The 21894-nt window shown below is 40.0% G+C and overlaps 2 protein-coding genes across 7 annotated transcripts in view; one reads left to right on the top strand and one right to left on the bottom strand.

Annotated features, from left to right (window-relative positions):
- The window catches only part of LOC123755905 (inverted formin-2), a 71726-nt gene extending 71497 nt beyond the window's left edge, over nucleotides 1–229 (bottom strand). For 2 of the 3 annotated variants that reach the window (XM_045738845.2, XM_069300179.1), the window contains exon 1: nucleotides 92–229. The gene's annotated coding sequence lies outside the window, so the exon portion shown is untranslated. The remainder of the gene's footprint in view (nucleotides 1–91) is intronic. The other variant, XM_069300178.1, reaches the window with a different exon arrangement.
- Nucleotides 230–3166: 2937 nt separating this feature from the next.
- Nucleotides 3167–11557, top strand: LOC123755902 (tRNA-splicing endonuclease subunit Sen34). Of its 4 annotated transcripts, none has more exons than XM_045738841.2 (3): nucleotides 3167–3308; nucleotides 6514–6710; nucleotides 10085–11557. In XM_045738841.2, exon 3 carries the CDS (start codon nucleotides 10182–10184, stop codon nucleotides 11070–11072), a length of 891 nt encoding a protein of 296 aa, XP_045594797.1. In that variant the 5' UTR covers nucleotides 3167–3308; nucleotides 6514–6710; nucleotides 10085–10181; the 3' UTR covers nucleotides 11073–11557. The 4 variants fall into 4 exon arrangements, with proteins under 4 accessions (XP_045594797.1, XP_045594799.1, XP_045594798.1 ...); XM_045738840.2 differs by lacking the exon at nucleotides 3167–3308 and adding an exon at nucleotides 3334–3504; XM_045738843.2 differs by lacking the exon at nucleotides 6514–6710 and having other exon boundaries at nucleotides 3206–3308.
- The last annotated feature ends 10337 nt before the right edge of the window (nucleotides 11558–21894 follow it).

The following is a 21894-nucleotide window of genomic DNA, read 5'->3' as shown; positions in this document are numbered from 1 at the left end:
AGTCACGTGAACAAAAATAAAAATACAGAGATAGTAATCATTGTTAAACTGTACGCGTCAATTGTTCAATGAACTTGAAGATTGAACATACCGATATATTGTGAGGTATTCCATGTAATGGCACAGGTATATTGGCGTTACTTGAGGCGAAGTGCGGCCAGAGAGCTCTAGCAACCCTCCACCTCTCACGGTCAAGACAACACTGACGACCTCACCCTCACCTCACCTCAACCTCTCGTGCTCTCACTACCCCCAAAACGTTTCTTTATCATTCGCTGGTATTCCTAAATACATCGGACCATAACTCCAGCGCTTGCTTGATAGTTTAGCCAAAATTTTGTATAAAGCTATAAACTTACACGTAAATTATTATTAATTATTTTCTAATTGTATATATTAAACTATTAAACGGTGGGACAGGCTTTGATATAGATGGCTGAAATTTTGAGGTGGGAAGTGATCATATGAAGTGGGAAGTGATGATATGATCCGGGAATGATGTCATCGTCGCCGACAGCGATTTCAACGCACCCAGAGACCACATATTACTAAGATATTAGATTGACCATATCTAATCTTGCGAATAATATACAAAGGAGGAAAATGATAAGTCCACTACCTCTCACAGGATGAGGGTGCGGGGTGCTTGATAAATTAACTATAAAAAAAACTGATGGGTGACGGAACATCTGGACCGGTTTTTTTAGAATTTGACACCACTGACCGACAACACCGACCAACAGCTGTCTGTCATTCACATCCCAAGACTGACAACACCGACCAACAACTGTCTGTCATTCACATCCCAAGACTGACAACACCGACCAACAGCTGTCTGTCATTCACATCCCAAGACTGACAACACCGACCAACAACTGTCTGTCATTCACATCCCAAGACTGACAACCCCGACCAACAGCTGTCTGTCATTCACATCCCAAGACTGACAACACCGACCAACAGCTGTCTGTCATTCACATCCCAAGACTGACAACACCGACCAACAGCTGTCTGTCATTCACATCCCAAGACTGACAACACCGACCAACAGCTGTCTGTCATTCACATCCCAAGACTGACAACACCGACCAACAGCTGTCTGTCATTCACATCCCAAGACTGACAACACCGACCAACAGATGTCTGTCATTCACATCCCAAGACTGACAACACCGACCAACAGCTGTCATTCACATCCCGAGACTGACAACACCGACCAACAGCTGTCATTCACATCCCGAGACTGACAACTCCGACCAACAGCTGTCATTCACATCCCGAGACTGACAACCCCCGACCAACAGCTGTACAAGGAATAAGCAAGACTACAATTAGAGATTAGAGTCATTACGGAGTCACGCAGACACTCCAGGATGACGAGGAGTACCAGTACAGTGGTGGTGCGAGGCTCACCGTTGCAATCATGGCATATCTTGCACGTGTTTAAGCCCTAATTGGTTATGCCGCACATAGGCTTGCTCTAGTGCCGGCCTGAATGATTCTTAGGCCATAAGGATTCAAATCCTCAACCGTCATTAAAACTATGACGTCAAAATGACGTCACACGTCTCGTGAGTGTGACGTCATATCGCGCGTGACGATGGTATGGTATATATAATAATAATAATAATAATAATAATAATAATAATAATAATTCTACAGTATTCTGTGAAATTCCAAGTTGCATCGTTTTTTACTGTGGTGGTGTGGTGGTGCCTCCGAAGATCCAAAAGTATATATATTTAAAATAGGAGTTAATTATATCCTTGGATTGCCTATAAGCAGTCTGAGACCAGTCGTACACCAAGAACTTTATCAAGACATTGTAGATCAGGCAAAGTGAAATTGACGCCAGTAATTCCATCTATCATCATACTATCATGCAAGAAAGAGGAGCCACTCATCTATGGATCATTCAATAAAATCAGCAAACTCCTCGATGTTACTACTGCTCCGCTTAGACTCCGTTACAAGTATGTCTGGGATCTTTATTATCTGTTGATGTAGACCTGACTAAATGTAAACTGTGTCAACAAAATTATTCGCATACCCTAACAGCTGAGTGAACAGTGCTTTGGATTCGTAGTCCTGAGGTTCCGAGGTACGATCCCCGGTGGAGGCGGAAACAATTGGGCAGAGTTTCTTTCATCCTGATGCTTCTGTTACCTAGCAGTAAATAGGTACCTGGGAGTTAGTCAGCTGCTACGGGCTGCTTCCTGGGGATGTGTAGCAAAAAGGAGGCCTGGTCGAGGACCGGGCCGCGGGGACGCTAAGCCCCGAAATCATCTCAAGATAACCACCTTCTATCACTATGTGATCACTATGTGATGGTGTGCGAAAAGATACGTGGATTCAGAGACAATTCCATAACAAATGTTCAAGAGATGTGTAAATATTTCGTTCAAAATTATTTGCTACCAGAAATTTTAGCCAAATATCTCCAGTAAGATAACTATAGGTAGTAACTAAATGATTGTAACCTATCCACCGCTGCCCACTGGATGGGGGGCGGTGAGCAGGGTAAACATACAAATTGTGACACTAGCTCTCCACATATGTCAGTTGCTTAATTTAGAAACTGTACTTGTGGTCGGTCTCGAGCCCACATTTGATGTGACAATGTTCATTGAATTTTGTAATTAGCTCATCAAAACTGTAACTTGCTTAGCTAAATGAATTTGGGGGTTCAGTCCCTGAGCTCATTATGTGACTCTGTAACCCTTTCCACTACCAACCATAGAGTGGGTATGGGGTGCATAATAAATGAACTAAACTAACTTATCCCATCCTTCCATGCCATGTTTACCAGCCCTGAGGACATCGGAACCGGATGTTGCCATAAAAGAAAATGAAACTAAACGTTGACCATCAAAGAAAACGTGAGTATTGATCCTGGTGTCTTGGGTGTTTTCAAAACAACTTTCATCATCGGGCAAGGCAGAATTACAAAAATAGAGCTGATACAGAACGAGGCTATGAGGATTATTCTTGGATGTGAAAGAAATGCAATGATTGAAATAATGAAAATGGAATTAAATTTACAGAGTGTGTATGATAGAGTGACATTAACACTAGAGTATCTATTCGTTTCATGCGGAGAAAAGGAGGGGATAAGCTGTTTAAGAGCGTTCAGACCTGCTTGAGTGACGTACACACTTCCAGGAAACTGAGAGACATGCTACACGAGGGGATTACCTCATGGCCTCAGGGAATACGATATACTTGACTGCTGTAAACCCTCTCACCAGTGTAATAGGTCGGCTCCCTGGAAAGAACAGAAAATTGACGTTGAAATTGTACCCCTCAAGGTGAAAAAGATTCATCATGAACAGGGACAGTTACGTTGTTTGCATGGAAGCATGATATCTCAGTTACCATGAGGCAATAGTTTACATGTATATTGTGACGGGTCGGTGGCGGAGGATGGCAGGGCAGGGTGTGGTGTTCTAATAAGGGAATATACTGTGTTTTGGACTGTGGACAGGAAAATTGAACTTCGACTTAGTAAGTATATATCATCCACACAAGCTGAACTGCAGGCCATTTTGGCTGGTTTGGAAGAAGTACGTCATGACGACAAAGATGTTTTTGTATTTGTCGATACCCGAGGAGCACTTCATTCCTTAAGCAGTCGAAATCCAGTCTTCATGTCCATAGTTGAGGATTGTAAGAAAAGGATAACTGAGATACAGCTGAAAGGTCACAATGTGAAATTCATGTGGATTCCACCTCATGTTGAAATAGTGCTGAACGAGGTGGTGGATGACTTAGCCAAACGTGCCACATCAAAACCACAAGTTGACATCGAATGTGTATTCACAATGAGACAAATAAGAAACAAAATCAGAAATATTCAGGAACAGGCAGAAGTGGCGAGGAGAGGTATAATGTATGAGGGAAGTCAAACCATGCAACACTACATGTATGTGAGTCAAAACACCAACATTTCACTTATGGTAAAAGGAGAAATGCTTGGAGTGACTCTGTGTACATGCGGCTCAGGCTTGGGTACAAGTATTACTGGGAATATGGAATGGGTGCTCATGATAATGACACGAAGTATAAACTATGTGGTATGTTAAGGTCTCACAACCTTGCCCATTATGTTCTTGATGGCCCGTTGATTAATGTATATAGAAACACTGAGATAAGGACTGTTCCTGAACAAATGCTATCGCATTGCTCTTCAACAAGTCACTTGAACTCCAAACCTTTCCAGATATTCTAAAAAAAGCGACAGTAACCCCTGTCCACAAATGTGGTGATCTCACAGATGTTAACAACTACAGACCTATATCAATCCTGCCTAACTTGTCAAAAATATTTGAAAAAACTAATCTACAAGCAGCTTTACTCTTATCTAGCCAAACACAATATACTTAGCTCTTGTCAATATGGCTTCAGACCCAAAACAAGCACTAACGATGCACTTATTAGTATGATTAACTTGATTCATGCAGCTCTTGATAAAAATGAGTTCCCCGTTGGGTTATTTGTGGACCTGCGTAAGGCTTTTGACACTGTCAACCACCAAAACCTTCTTCTTAAATTATATCATTATGGAGTCAGAGGACACTCCCTGCAATACCTCAAATTTTACCTTACTAACAGGCTCCAGTATGTTTCTGTGAATAATTCAATTTCTCCCACCCTACCCATCAACATTGGTGTTCCTCAGGGCAGCATACTTGGCCCTCTCCTCTTTCTCATCTACATTATAATGACCTTCCAAATGCCTCCCAACACCTCAAACCAATTCTATTTGCTGACGACACAACCTTCATTTACTCCAGTCCTGACCCCCTTGCTCTAAATGCCACAGTGAATACTAAGCTAAATAAAGTCCATCTTTAGCTAACTGCCAACAAACTCACCCTTAACATTGACAAAACTTTCTATATCTTGTTTGGCAATAAATCCTCTAATCAAATAAATCTCAGGATAAACAATACCCAAATTTGTAACAAAATAGATGGCAAATTCCTTGGCGTTCTCATTGATCGCAAGTTGAATTTCCAGGGACACATTCTAAATATATCAAAAAAAGTTTCAAAAACTGTTGGCATTCTTTCTAAGATCAGATATTATGTACCTCGCCCTGCCCTGGTGACTCTCTATTACTCCCTCATCTATCCATATCTCAACTATGGTATTTGTGCTTGGGGTTCTACTACCCAAAATCATTTACGTCCTCTAATCACTCAACACAAAGTTGCTATTAGGACAATATCTAACTCTGGCCCCAGACATCACTCAGTACCCCTACTCAAATCTCTGAATATGTTAGATATTAAGTCACTGCACATCCTCTCATGTGTATTTTATATATACAGTATATAAAACGCTGAAGTGTAATGTCAATCCTGACCTTAAAAGCTTCCTAGAAGGTTGTAACAGATCCCATGAGCACCACACCAGAAACAAATACCTATTTGATATTCCAAGAGTACGGCTTAGTCAAACTAGAAATGCTTTACAAATCAAGGGACGAATGTGGAATGACCTTCCCAATTATGTTAAAGACTGTACCTCTCCCAACCAGTTTAAGATAAAAACTAAGTACTACCTAATTAAATATATAAATAAATAAATAAATAAATAAATGTTTATTTAGGTAAGGTACATACATACAAGAGATTTTACAAAGTTTGTTGGATTAATAGATAGAGCTAGTACATACAATGCCTAAAGCCACTATTACGCAAAGCGTTTCGGGCAGAAACGCAATTAACTCAATGTAACCTACCTCACCCCCAAAATGTCAACCCATGTCAACTATTTTAAACAATGCTGTTTGTTGACCAAATTGTATTTTTGTGTTTTTTTTCTGCCATGTTTCCCCCCCCCCCTTTTTCCATGTTTTTCTTATTTTTTCTCAACAAAATTTATACTTTAATCTTAATTAGTATTAAGTTTTAGTCTTAGTGTTTTTCCTGCCCGAAACGCTTTGCGTAATAGTGGCTTTAGGCATTGTATGTACTAGCTCTATCTATAAATCCATCAACTTTTGTATCTTACCTTGTATGTATGCACTTTACCTGAATAAATATTTGTATTTGTATTTTGTAACTAGAGGGCTCAGTTCCTGAACCGATTATGTGCCTCTGTAATTCTTTACACCACCGCCCACGGGATGGGTATGGGGTGCATAATAAAGAAAGAAATTGGGTTCAGTCCCTGAGCCCATTGTGTGCCTCTGTAACCCTTTCCACTAACGCCCACAAGATGGGTATGGGGTGCATAATTTTTTTTTACATTCATTTTTACATTCATTTTACATTCATTTACATTTACATTCATTTTACATTTATTTATTACATTTATTTTACATAATAAATGAACTAAACTAAAAAAAAAATAAAGTTACATTCTTGATAAGCTAGTTACAAAATTTAATGTATATTATTCAACAATGGGCGTAAAACCCGACCACAAATATAGTCTCTAAGCTCAGCAACTTACATATATAATGAAGTAGTATTCCATAATTTATGGTTCTTTTATACACCATAGAAAACGTAAACATTGCACCAGCAAGGAAGCGATCATCTCTCACTAACAACAACAACACTGCCACTGCTGAGTTTAAAAAACATTCAGCAGTCATCGGGAGGACAAACCCTTCGTGCAAACTACTCCTACTATCAAGAAGAAGAAGAAAACCTTCATGGGAAAATTACAATTATAGTAGAAGTCGTCTATGATACCATGTAAGTGTAATAATTGATGAGTGTCAATGTGTGGCAGATAAGCTAATGAAAAGTACTGTGTACTTGTCATTACTGTGTACTGGCAAATGCTTTTTAATATCGAGAAATGCAAGACCTTGCATGTGAGGCATAGCAACCCGCGCCACAACTACGAAGTCAATGACATTACAATACAGAAGATTGATGAAGAAAAGGACCGTAGAGTCAAAATCCACCATTCACTAAACGTTGCACCAGAGGTAAAAGCTAACCAAACCCTTGGAATAATCAGAAAAGCAAACCAAACCATTAGAATAATCAAGCGTACTTTTGACTTTGAGAAAAAGAAGGTAGTGATTCAACTGCGCTGGTGTGCCCCATTTTACCTGGTTGATACCTGGTTGATGGGGTTCTGGGAGTTCTTCTACTCCCCAAGCCCGGCCCGGGGCCAGACTTGACTTGTGAGAGTTTGGTCCACCAGGCTGTTGCTTGGAGCGGCCCGCAGGCCCACATACCCACCACAGCCCGGTTGGTCCGGCACTCCTTGGAGGAAACAATCTAGTTTCCTCTTGAAGATGTCCACGGTTGTTCCTGTAATATTTCTGATGCTCGCTGGTAGGACGTTGAACAACCGTGGACCTCTGATGTTCATACAGTGTTCTCTGATTGTGCCCATGGCACCTCTGCTCTTCACTGGTTTTATTCTGCATTTTCTTCCATGTCGTTCACTCCAGTACGTTGTTATTTTACTGTGCAGATTTGGGACCTGTCCCTCCAGTATTTTCCATGTGTATATTATTTGGTATCTCTCTCGTCTCCTTTCTAGTGAGTACATTTGGAGAGCTTTGAGACGATCCCAATAATTTAGGTGCTTTATCTTGCCTATGCGTGCCGTATATGTTCTCTGTATTCCCTCAATTTCAGCAATCTCTCCTGCTCTGAAGGGGGAATTTTGATTACTGTATCCAAGCATGGAGACTTCATCTTCAGAAGGATATAACTGCTCTGGAGAAAGTGCAACACCGGGTAACAAGTCATTCCAGAGCTAAGTCAACTCAGGTATTGAGAAAGGTTGAAGGCTACAGGACTAACAACACTGTAGACTAGGCATGACAGGGCGGATCTCATTGGAACTTTTAAAATACTGAACAAGCTGGAGGATGTTGATCCGGACAATTTCTTCAAATGGTCAGGTGTAACACAAACAAAACAGCAATGGTTTCAATCTCAATAAACCTTAATGTAGGACTGAGAACAAGAGATGCTTTTTCATCCACAGAGTTATAAACCCATGGAACTGCCTATCTGCCAAAACTGTAAATGCCAAAACTAATAAAACCTAAATGCCAAATAGGTTTTCAAATCCACCTGGAAAAAATCATTAAGGCAAATGGGTGGGAACCTTCGACAAGCCACCGACTTCCTGTCCTCGTCGAGGCCACTAATGTTAAATCGAGGCCCTAAGATAAATCAGTTGGATTGTTTATCCAGTAGCTAGCCTACAATTCTTTAATGGGATCCTTGGTTCTTCCTTGATGCTGTGTGGATACCTGACTTGCTCAACTTAGGGGTTGCTGAAAAACGTATGGAGATGGCAGAAGTGGCTTCAGAGGTTGCCCCCACAGGGGTACTGAAAGGTTCCCGAAGTTGAACCTATGATACCTCAATGATGTACATCTTAATACTTACAGTACATATAAAACAATACATTTGAAAAAATAATTGTTGGGTCAGTCCAGAATATTACCCTTACTATGATAATGATAACATAAAAATATTTTATTTATGATTACTGTGACTATAATAATAAAAAGATAATGTTGATAAAAAATAGAGGATCTGTTTATGGTGATTGCTTAATAAGTAGAGTATATGTAATTTTATAAGTCAAGAATTACATACAGCATTTTTGTATACCATAAATTTATTAATGTATTGTTCAATTTTAATCCAGTCGAATGGTATGAACATTACATTTATTAGCAGTCCAAGACTTGGTTATCTATTTGTTCATCTATGCATCTAATTTACATAACTAGAGAAGCCTAAATAATCATATTGTAAATATGATATTAAGATATTATCTTAATATCATATTTATAATATTAATAATATTATAAATATGATATTTCAATAATATCGTATAATATTTATTAAGAAAATATTTCATTAAGATTTCTGGTGAAGTATATAATTTCAGATAACTGAGAAATCACTGTACAGTACAGAATTCTGGATTTATATATTGATTTAAATTTTAGAATTTGCTCTGACACCTTTGTTTTCTTAATACTTAAGTTTGGTATTTTCCATACATAATTTACCAATACATATATGGTATTTTTACATTGAAATTATTGCATCTTACTGCAAGAACACCTGATAATTATATTTGTCAGAGTTTACAAATATAGTAACTTTTTTTTTTTAATTTTTTAGCCAATTTGATATTCTAAGGCTGATCCATAGTGTGTCTCTTGCAACCCATTAATTTATTTCTTTAAATTTTGTATTTATTTATTTAATGTAATTTTTTACATTGATTTATATTTACATTATTATTATTATTTAAGTTTTACTATTTGTAGTTCTATTCTACAGGGTGTAACTAAAGTCCATTCTCATAGAGAAAAAAATTATTTTTAATTAAGTACTTCATAAAATTAAGAAACATTATCTTTGCAGATATGCATATTCTACGAAGAATTAGTGCATATACACCACAAAAATAGAACTGCTGCCATTGTCTGTAATGAGCAAAAGTTAGAGAGAAGCATGGGATTTATTCCTATGCTTCATAGTTATTAAAATTACCTTGATAAATACAGTCAGCATTTAATTGGAAAACTTTGAAGTTGTTAAATGACAACTGGTAGTGTTTTTGATAAGCCACATAGTGGTTGTTCTCAAACATCCACTAATCATGCCACCACTGAAATTACTCTTGCAAACATAGCCAGGAGTTCAAAAAAATAATTTAGAAAATTTTAGCCAGTAGTCATATGTCTGCTGCAAAGATTTTGAAAATAAACATCCTTGTAAAGTAAATTTGGTTTAGATATTACGTGGAGATGGGACAGATGGACGAGTGAGTTCATATCTTACACCATCAAGCTATTTTCTGTGGGATCATTTTAAATCAGTGATGTATTCTTCCAGACTTTGCACTCTTGACAATTTAAAACAGGCAATTATAAACGACTGTAGAAAAATCATTGGCAAAGGTTATACTGAGCTGTAATCAATCTGAAATGGAGAACGACATGTGTATAAATGTAGGAGCTGAATTTAAAAATTTATGAATTAATTTAAATGAAAATGGATTTTAGTTGCAACCAGTATAATATAATATATATTTGTAACCAAATTTACCAACATATTATTTTTCTCCATAGGAATCAGTTGAAAATGTGCTGTTGAGTGCTACTCGATGGTCAGAATTCAAATGCAGAACGTGTAATATCATTCAATATTTTATACAAGATTTAAGCCATGGAAGTGGTCACTCTTTCTGATGATGAAGATCAAATCAAAGTGGTTATAACCCACAGCCAGGGACATATTTGGAATGCTGAAGATGTGAAACTTGCATGGACGAGATTTAGAATTATTGGTTGTCTTGTGGGAGGCCTGCCTAGGAACCCTCACCAGTCTTCCATGATGGGCCTTCCTCTAAAACTGATGCCAGAAGAAGTTACTCTTTTATTGGAGAAAGGGTTTGCAAAGCCTGTCACATATCAAGAAATGTTTATGCCACCATCATGTCAAATAAAGGATACATTTGTAGCATTTAGACAAAATTGTTATCAGGAACAAATTGTAGCAGCTGTTCAGCAACGTAAACAAGAAATTGAAAACATTGCAGACACAATTCTTAAAGGAAAACTTAAGAAGTTGGAGCTCAGAAAAAAACAACATCCTGCATCTCACGCAAATTGTGAGCTTACAAAAGAGAAAGTTATTGAGGAAGAAATGCGGAAAATACAGACATTACCTGAACATCTTCAAGTCATAGAGGTGTTTACAGAAAACCCCATGATAGATGTGTTAAAATTTGATATTGCAAAGTGGACATTTCCAACAACTGGAATGGAAAAACTTAGATATGCAGTATTCAAAGATCTTTGGGAGCATCATTATTACTTGACAACAGGAGTCAAATTTGGGGGTGATTTCCTAGCATACCCAGGAGACCCTCACTTATTTCATGCCACTTTTATTGTCAAGTGTGTATGGGATGTAGAGAGTGTAGATCAGTGCGATCTAGTGTCTTGGTCTCGTATTGGCACTTCTACCAAAAAAACCTTTGTCTTAGCCTCTTTAGACCAATCTGGTAAAGTAGTTTATCGGTCTTACAAGTGGGTAGAAGACGAGATTAACTGATGAAACTGTACTTTGATGCTGACTTTTTAAATATTTATTTTTAGTTTTAACATGATCATAGTTCTGGGTACTGTAATATATTTCTGTATGCAATAGTATATTGTTCTTGTAATTTAACTGTCACATAAGTACTATACCATTTTGAATAAAGTATTTTATAGAAAGGGGATTTAAAGATAAGCTGAACATTTCATTTGGACATAACCACATTAACACACTGTTGTCCTTATAATAATATGCAGGATAATGTATAATGCTGGAAGCAACTGTTAGAATATAAGATTGCTGATCTTCAGTTTTGTCAAAACTGCTATATTATACATTAAATAAATTATTATATTGCTGTCCCAGCTTGTAATGTGGTCATTACAATTATTTTGTAAATTTATGTAAATTGGGAATACTGTATAAGAGCTAAATGAAAATAAAGGAAATGTGAGCTATCACAAATTATTGAAATTATTAAACTTTAAAAATATAGAGAATTTTATTTGGAGATACAGTACTACAGTATTCAGTAAAAGCTTGTGAATTTGGGCATCTACAGTCATGAACCATCAGCAATGTTGACATTGTCAAAATTAATTAGGTCCAGATGTCTTACAAAGTTGAAGGAGTTGGGAATTCATCACCTCTTCCTTGAGCATCATGTTCCTTTTAGGAAGACTGCTGCATATGTCTCTCAGTTCCAATAAAATGCAAACAGTGACAAAACAGGTCTATTCAGATAAAAATTTACAAAATTATAAGATCACCAGATAACATATTCTTTTATAGCTATAAAATAGCTATAGATTTATAAGGTAAACCTATGAAGAAAAGTAATGACCCAAAACATTTGTACAGTTGACCCCTCAAATAGTGTTGAGCATATTTGTGCAGGGGGAAATTTCATGTAGTAACATATCCTTTACTGTACTGTACCATCAAAACTTGTATTTTTGCAGATTATATAGTTTTATTTTTTATTTATTTGATCTATTTATATATACAAAAGTTCTTATAGTCTTGTACAGTCACTAGCACACGTAGCATTTCGGGCAAGTCCTTAATCCTAATATTTCCCGATATACGACTGTTACAAATGATATGAGTGGGGCTTCTATGGGGTACTGGTACTATTAAGGGGTATAGGTAGTTAGAAGACAGGAGTATCAAATATGGGAGAGCTAAAAGGCCCGGCCCCCAAAATAAACTATCCACAGTAGTAATAACTTGCTACAAGACCAAATATGTTAGTCTAAGGGTTGATCACTGCGCTCCCACCTTGGAAGAAGAGATACTCTGTAATTCATGTACTTATTTATTAACCCGTTAACAACCCCCCATATACACTCACACCAATAACAATAATAATAATAACTTTACCACACTATCTTACGTTAAAAGCCTTGGTCCACGTAGGCAGGATACAAGGTTTACACTAATAACAAGCTAGGGTAAAGTACTACTGGATAAGCACTGAAGCTGGATGCAGCTTAGGGTAGTGAAACCACGTGGGACCCTAATACAAAACACAACACTTAGGGGTACCCAAACACTGGCAAAATACTATCCCCAGGTCTCACCAATCGTTACTACCAGAGTAGGCACACTCACTAATGCCCTGTACTTAGCTTAAGGATACAGGAACTTCAGGTAAGGGAAATAAGTAAGAGGAGAAGGAAGGAGAGTAGGGATACAGCCACAGAGTAGGTCTTAACCTCACGCCACCAGCCAAGAGAAGACCGAGCTAGCCACCAGCTGCCTCCCTCATGTTGTGGTGCCGGGAGGAGCCTAATTGATCGTGCAGCTAAGCACATTAAAGATCTTCCCCTATGAAACGTATTGTTACTTTATGAATGATTAGAAAGTATTAGTAAGCAAAGTTGGTGCCTATGTTATTATTTAATAATCAACCCCCAGCTCAGTCTTTAAATGCTCTTTGAGAAACAATAATAGTCTTACGTCTGGCAGGGAAGATACAAACAATTGACATTCTAGATGCCCAACTGTACTACCAGAAAGTTTAATAGCTCAATTTTGACCTCTGGTTTCCACTGGAGAACCCAGGGTCGTAACAACGACCCCACCAAATCATTTAACAACCAGGTACATATTTTACTGTTGGGTAAACAGAGGCTGCAGTTAAGGATCGATGCCCAGTAAATCCTGCCAGCCCAGGATATGAACCCAGGCCAAAGCGCTCGCAAAACGCTTTGTTTTGTTTTGTTTTGTGAGTGTCTTACCACTACACCACAGAGACTTACTTGTATTGTGGCCCCTCCCAAATGTTGTGCAACTCATACTGCATCCCCTGATGCTCCAACAAAGAAATAAAAGGAATTGTTTACCTTCACTGTGTAGCCTAAAATTATTAAACAGCATCACTTTTCTTACCTTGTAATATCCTATAATGAAAATTTTGTTAAGAATTACCAAAATGTTATTCTGTTATGTTATACATTGCCATACATACAGTAAAACAAGAACAATCACAAAAAAATCGAGATTCGGTTATGCGTAAGTATCCAGTAGGAAAATGAAATTAAAATGGATGCTTTTTAAAACAAATGGATACTGACAACAACTACAGTTGAACCTCGGTGTCCGAATGCCCCTATTTTCAATTTTTTCAGTTCTCGAGCTCAATTTCTTCATAACATTTGACTCGGTATTTGAGGTTTGCCTCGGTGCTCGAGTTTGTTGATACACCAACCCGTCCTCGACTCAAGTCCATTACAACCAGCGGTCGCCCCCACAGACGCATTCATAAATTTTAACATGCTGTTCATTTAAAACAGGAATTTTCTCAAATATAAATTAATATTATGATATATTAGCATATTATGCATATATAGGCATAGGTTAGGTGATTGGGTTCTGTTGGCGATTATTTGTATTTGTAGTACGTGGGTGAAGCATTTATAGCGTTGTGGTTCGAACAAAATTCGTCAGTGAAGCATTTGTTCCGGAAGTGTTCGAACGAAATGAGTTGTGAGTCGTGTGTAAACCGTTTTTCATTCATAAACAGGGGGTTTGGCGGGTGCATGGAATCACTTTTGGATCTTTGTTTGGAGGACGGGCTGGATACACGTATGCAGCCCGTCTTCCAAACAAAGATCCAAAAGTGATTCCATGCACCCGCCAAACCCCGTTTATGAATTAAAAACGGTTTACACACGACTCACAACTCATTTCGTTCGAACACTTCCGGAACAAATGCTTCACTGACGAATTTTGTTCGAACCACAACGCTATAAATGCTTCACCCACGTACTACAAATACGAATAATCGCCAACAGAACCTAAACACCTAACCTAACCTAACCTATGCCTATATATGCATAATATGCTAATATATCATAATATTAATTTATATTTGAGAAAATTCCTGTTTTAAATGAACAGCATGTTAAAATTTATGAATGCGTCTGTGGGGGCGACCGCTGGTTGTAATGGACTTGAGTCGAGGACGGGTTGTACATCCAGCGATCGACCCCACACACGCATTCATAAATTTTAATATGCTGTTCATTCAAAACGGGAATTTTCTCAAGTATAAATTAATATTATAATATATTAGCATATTGTGCATATATAGGCATAGGTTAGGTTAGGTTAGGTGTTTAGGTTCTGTTGGCGATTATTCGTATTTGTAGTACGTGGGTGAAGCATTTATAGCGTTGTGATTCGAACAAAATTCGTCAGTGAAACACTTGTTCTGGATATGTTTGAACGTCAGCAGTTGTGAGTCGTGTGTAAACCACTTTTCATTCATAAACAGGGGGTTTGGCGGGTGCATGGAATCACTTTTGGATCTTTGTTTGGAGGACGGGCTGGGATGTAATTGACTTGAGCCGAGGATGGGTTGCAGCATGGGCTGACTGAGCACATAGCGCACTTCAGTTATAAATAATAATAATAATAATAATAATAAATTTTTCTTCAGGTAAGGTACATACATACAAGGTAAGATACAAAGTTGATGGATTTATAGATAGAGCTAGTACATGCAATGCCTAAAGCCACTGTTACGCAAAGCGTTTCGGGCAGGAAAAACATTAACGACTAAAACTTAATACTAATTGAGTTTAAAGTATAAAATGTATTTAAACAGTGTCTCCCACCTAGTGACCGTGCTTGAATTCTTTGTGAAGGATTCCATTGTTTTTGTGCTTTTTTGGTTTCTGAACATGAATGTTCATATTATATATCATGCCATGGGTTCCAAGAACGCCAGTGGTAAAGTTCAACCTAAGAAAATAGTTGTGAGGGTGACAACAGAGGAAAAACAAGAGATCATTCATAGTGAGACAATGTGATATCTCACATTGACAGGTGTTAAAACGTAGGGGAAAAACAAGGGTCTATAGACAGATTCTTGGTAAGATAAGCAAGCAGTGAGCCACAAACTGGTTCTAGTGATATGTCTGCAAAACATAAGAGAGAGAGTACCCTAAAAATGTCATCACTGCTGTTACAATGGAGGGGGGACTCCGCTTCCACACACTAACACCTCTCCTCCTCCCCTCTTCCTCACTGTCTTCCATACGTCACCAAGAGTCCTCAATAACGATAAGATATGCTTGTATATATTGCAGTACAAAACATAGTAGTATGTATAAAATGTATTTTTAAGTTAATATTTTTGGGGGGTGTGAAACGGATTAATTCAATTTACATTATCTCTTATGGGAAAATTCGTTTTGGTTTCCGAACCATTTCTGGGAACAGATTAAATTCGAAAACGGAGATACCACTGTAATTACAAAATTCAAAATCCCCCCCCCCCCCCCAAAAAAAAATCACCCAACAAAAGAATTACAAAACGCCCAACAAAAAATATCCAAAATGCCCAGCAACAACAAAATCCAAAATGCCCAGCAACAACAAAATCCAAAATGCCCAACAAAAAAATGCCAAAACCTCCCAAAAAATCCAGAACGCACAACCAAACAAATTCTAAAATGCCCAACAATCAAAAAATTCCAAAATGCTCAAAAAGAAAATCCAAAACGCTCAACAAAAAACTCCAAAATGGATTTTTTTTTTGGGGGGGGGGCGTTTTGTTGTTGATTTAGGGGGGACGACGATCGTGGGATCGGATGCACCCCGACGTACCCGTGAAGGGTGAATCTCGAAACCTGGAAGGGTGGAACGCCAAGCCAAATCGCGAAACGAGTGACGTCAATCACTAGAAACTAATATGCCATACGGCAAATAAACGCACAGACGGGCAGATGATTGGGGAGCCGCAGGAGTCCCTCAGGGTGACAAGCACCGGCCCCGCTCCACACAAAGAACACCAGGTAGCAAAACCAAAACTCGGCCCCCAACTAAAACGCAAAAAGTCATCCAGTGTCCCCCGGCAGAGCAAAAGTCGGCCGTCCACCACGAGTGAGGGCACACCAGTACCCCACCAAGACCCACCAACCCCCAGCACCTCTCGGCCAAGCCGGCCCCCAAACACCGTCACCCCGCCGGGAGAACCAGCCAGAACACGCCAAAAAAAAAAAAAAATCAACAATCCCGTGACCCAAGGGGATATGTGCGCCAGGCGTCGTACAATCGGACCGTTGAAGAGGGATGCCAAACGGCAGTAGCAAAGCAAAAACGCGAAAACACGTGATCCGGCAGCTCCCAGGCGGAGGAGGTGTCCAGACATCCGCTCGGCGTCAAGGTTGAACCAGGAGTCCTTGTTGGGTGTTTGGGAATTTCTGTTGTTGTTGGGTGTTTGGGAATTTTTTGTTGAGCATTTTGGATTTTGTTATTGGGCATTTGGGATTTTTTTGTTGAGTGTTTTGGGAATTTTTCTTGGGCATTTTGGTTTTTGTTGGTTATTTGGGATTTTTTTTTTTTTTGGGGGGGGAGGATATTTTGTTTTTTGTTGCGTGTCTGGGAATTTTTTGTTGGGCGTGTTTCATTTATTTATTTTTTTGCTGGGTGTTTGGGATTTTTTTTTTATTTTGTTGGTTGCTTTGGATTTGTTATTTTTCTTGCGTTTTGGAGTTTTTTTGTTGGGCATTTTGGAGTTTTTGTTGTTGGGTGATTTAGAATTTTTTTGTTGGGCAGTTGGGGAATGTTTTGTTGGGCGTTTGGATTTTTTTTTGTTGGGCGCTTGTCAACACTACGTTGACAAGTGACACACTGGGTGCCGTCGCTTGGCCGGTGGACCACGTCCTGTTCCTGGGGATCACGCCACCTCGAGGCGAAGCTGAGTATGACTCCCTCTCTGATTTACATGTTATTTTAATTCTCCATATATTAGTCCTCCTGCCTGCCTTCGCCGTCAGGTTGGCAGCAGCTAGGCATCTGCTTGTTGGTGCTCTACTTCCTATATTAACTTTAATGTTGTGCTCTGCATTACCCTAGGCTCTTCTAAGCTTTATGGATATTCCTGTGGCTTATTTTACTTATTATATTAAGTTGTATAAATGGCTTAATTGAAGTAGATAATAAGTAAATTATAAGGCTTCCAATAAGTTCCATTATAATTTAATTAACTTTACTAAATGGTGATGTATAACCCTATATTTATTTTATATAAGTAAAAGTAAAATTTAGTAAAATAATTGAAAGTAGATAATAAGTAAATAAGTGGGATAAATGAAAATATGCAGAACAAAAAAATTGTCTGAAGCTCCAGAATATAACCGGAAATAGTGTCATCTTGCAGCCTAGCCTTGACATGTTTGTGTAACTTAGTCTTGACCTGGCATACTGGTAAACATTCTCAAGGACAGGAAATGGGCTATAATTAACGAGATCCCCTTCCCAAGAACGAAGCTTTCCTCAAGGTCACCCATGTAGTTGCTGGCCAGATCTAACTTCTTAACCTGACTTACCGGTAACTCCTTTTGTCTGTACCCGAGAAACGTTTGTGTTTTTTTGGGTAAGATGGGGGAAGGGAAGGGAATTATCAAGAGAAAACGCTAAGCCATTACGACTATATATCCCTTGGAAGGGATATGAGGATAAGGATGTAGTATAGGAGTGAGGGAAGGAAGGAATGGTGTCCAACCACATGGACGGTCGGGGATGGAACGCCGACCTGCAAGACGCGAGACCGTCGCTCTACTGTTCAATCCAAGTGGTTGGTAAGAAGGAAAATCGTGGGAGTGCATCACATTTCACATCTTTGCATTGTTTGTTTGTTATTCTGAAACCAAATATACTTTAAATATGCAAGTCGCATGACAAACGTATCTGGAACAACAATGATTCCAGGTGAAACTTTTATTTATCACAATAATACAATGTATATACAGCCCATCCTCCTGTTTTGATAGTATTTATAGAAAGGATGAGGATCATAGTACATATACCGACGTACAACGCAATTAGAACAAACGTTTACAGCCCCGCTCCTGTGCCAGGTAAGTCCACTACGGGCTCACCATAGCCCGTGCTACTGGTAAACTGTTCCCACACAGCTGCCGGCAAGCCACTCTACACTCCAAGGGTCTCCTGACAATCTGAGCCATTGAGGCGTTGCCAGAGAACTTGACATACAAAGTGAAGGTGCGACTCCTCGGAGTCTACAAGCGGGAAATTGCAGCAGCCATTGACAATGTAACATCAATGGGACCAGTTGATGTCCATATGCATGGTAACAAGGCCACGGTAATCGTGGCAACAAAAGCGGATCTACACAACATCCAGGATCTGGAACGCCGGGTCCCACTACTGGAGGCGAACCTCTCACCGATTCCTCCCAAACAAATCACTGCCGGGAAAACGATATTTATGAACAGGCTGAACCGCTGGTTAGCCGATGAGGCACTATACTGAAAGCTCTGACAGGTCTTCTCATCAAGACTAACGACGCCACTCAACCCACGATGAAGATGACCTTCGAAACTACAAAGGACTGTACCGCCACCACCAAGAAATGTGCGAACTGTGGATAACAGCACGCCGCCGCCACCTACCTCTACACAAAAGGGAAGGAGGAACTGAAGAAGATTAAAAAGAAGACCACCATGTGGCCGACTGCCCAGAGGCAAGTCGCCGCGACCTTCGACCTTGGACCTGATTCCCAAGCCTCCCTTCTACAAGCCAGATGCAGACTATGATCGTATGGACTGGACGCCTCAGTCCAGAGGCGTCCAAACAAGCCTCAGCAGCAGGACCCACCAAAACCAGAGACGCCGACATCTATCCAGAACATCCACGTCCATTGCCTATGTGGACATAGTTGCGAAACAAGATCACAACTGGTTCTTCAGAACAGTGAACGGGCTTTTGGAAACAAATGGCATTGCGCCTGTACTGGCACCAGTGACAATATGGAATTGCAACCACCCAGACCGAAGTCCCACAGTTGACGACAACTGCGGACACCCAGACGGACTCTCCACAGACGACGACAACTGCAGACACCCAGACGACGCTGACACCGGTACCCAACACACAGAAAACAGGAATACTGGTGACACAAAACGAAGAGGACTACTCATCTTCAGACGAGCGTGTGGACGATGAGGAACTCTCCGGCGTAGACGAGTACGGCTTCGAAGATGCAGCCTCGAGGTCTCATCAGGTACGTACGCCCATGTTTGAGGGGTCACAACGCACCTGACATTTAGGACACAACCACAGGTCGGCTTTCAGAAATAGCCAGGCGATCACCATCGACTTACCGCGGAATATTGAGGATCTCCCGCAATACCCTGTGGACACCCATGTACAGACACGAAGCCAAAACAAGAAACCGAAGAACAGGAAAAAATAGAGTCCTGAGGGCCCCCTTGAGATAGTGATGCTGTAACGGAATATCAACAAGGGCTTCTGGTTGATGCTCGGCCCTCTTGGCAACCCCTCTAGTGCTTTGTGCGGTGTGATTGAGTCTGCTATCTGTCTAAAAATCCTCGCCCTTGCTGGGTTGAGCCCTGTCTCTACTCTCTGCGACACCGAAGCTTCCTCTACAGACTGTCCCACTTTCCAGACCCCCATTCATCCACAGATCTACAGTACCAGCTACTGGTACTGGTAATGGCTTCAAACAGCCTCCACTTACAGGCTATTTACGTCCGTGCCACCCTTGGGGTGGCTTAATCTTTATCAATCATTAGAAAGTATAAATTGGTACTACTGAATTTAGACAAACCGGAAAACTATTTTCTGCTTATGTTGCAAAGACAAACTAAACTAACCTAACCTTCCTAGGCCTAATACACGCCATATGAGGCCTAATATAGTGCATATGTGTACTGTACTAGGCCTAGGAATATTTAAGTTTGTTTTTAGCTTCATTTTTTCGAACTATAAAGTGAATAGTACAAAATTCAACTATCTAATTCCTTAGTACATCAATGTTTGTACTATGGTGCACATAGTTACAAAAAGTACTATTTAAACAGGATGGGTTATATGATGGATACAACAAGGAAATAGCCTCACCTACAGCCGACAAAACCCTGGCACAACCAGTCTCAAACAATAATTACATACAAAAACTCTATGTATCAATGTACTCAAAAACAATAATGTAACACTAGTGAGCAGACCAGAGCAAAGCTGACCGATCAATGTTCGTATGCGTACTAGACACCACTGTTTCCTGAGCCCTTGTGCCTCTGTAATCCATTCACCGCCCACAGGATGGGTATGGGGTGCTCCTGCTCAGTTGATTAAGGCAGCGTCTGGGATGCTCTTGGACGCAGGTTCGAATCCTCGTCACGGCCCTTGTGGATTTATTCATGGGTCAACCAGGCTGTGACTCATACGTCAGGCTGCGAGCAGCCGCGTCCAACAGCCTGGTTGATCAGTCCAGCAAGCAGGAGGCCTGGTCGACGACCGGGCCGCGGGGACGCTATAAGCCCCGGAAGCACCTTAAGGTAACCTCAAGGTATGGGTATGAGGTACCTCGTTAACCCTTGATCTTCCACCGCCCACGGGATGGGTATGGTATGGGGGTGGCAACCCTCTGCTTATGTGTAGTAACGATCATGTTTATAAGTGTGAAACACTGTGTCGTATATGTCGCTGTCGTGCGGGAGGTCCGCGAGTATTAACTACTGGTTTGTATGCCAACTGGCAACATAGCCAGGTGGCTCAAGGTTGTGCCGCACAGCTGGCAACTTTTCCACTCATTGAAGTGAGCCACGTGATGAAAGGGAAGGTAATGTCAGGATAAAGTGGTCAGCCTATATGATTATATAATCGTAAAGTAAAGGGCCGGATCCTACACTTAACGGATAATTCAGGATGTTAAATGTACGAGCCGGAAGTGTACAACTTCCCTCGCCGTAAAATAATCATAATACCCATTGTCGGAAAAACGAAGTCTGTACGTAGTAGGATTAGGAAAGTTGTTTGGCCTAGGAAAGTTGTTTGGCCTATACACAGACAAGACATTAAACTTCGTCACCCACATACAACAGCCAAAAATGTATAAAAAAAAGTGTCGATATACTCTCTAAAATCAGATATTATGTTGTTGACCAAACCACACACACACTAGAAAATGAAGAGACGACGACGTTTCGGTCCATTCAAGCCGATTGTCGACAATTGACTTGATAATGGTCGAAACGTCGTCGTCTTTTCATTTTCTAGTGTGTGGTTTGGTCAACATTTTTCAGCCACATTATTGTGACTCTTCATCTGCAGATATTATGTTCCCCACTCTGCTCTCCTTTCACTATACTACTCACTAATCTATCGCTATCTAACATACGGTATCTATGCATGGGGTTCGACCACTGCAAATTACCTCAAGCCCATCATCACTCAGCAAAAATATTCTATCCGATCTATAACAAACTCCGTCTTCAGACAAGACACAGCCCGTGCTTAAATCCCTAAACATGCTGAGCATCCACTCACTCCACACATT

Source organism: Procambarus clarkii, chromosome 43 (assembly GCF_040958095.1).
Source record: "Procambarus clarkii isolate CNS0578487 chromosome 43, FALCON_Pclarkii_2.0, whole genome shotgun sequence".
Classification (NCBI taxonomy): Eukaryota; Metazoa; Arthropoda; class Malacostraca; order Decapoda; family Cambaridae; genus Procambarus; species Procambarus clarkii.
The sequence above is the reverse complement of the archived record's forward strand: the minus strand, read 5'-3'. Positions and strand labels throughout refer to the sequence as shown.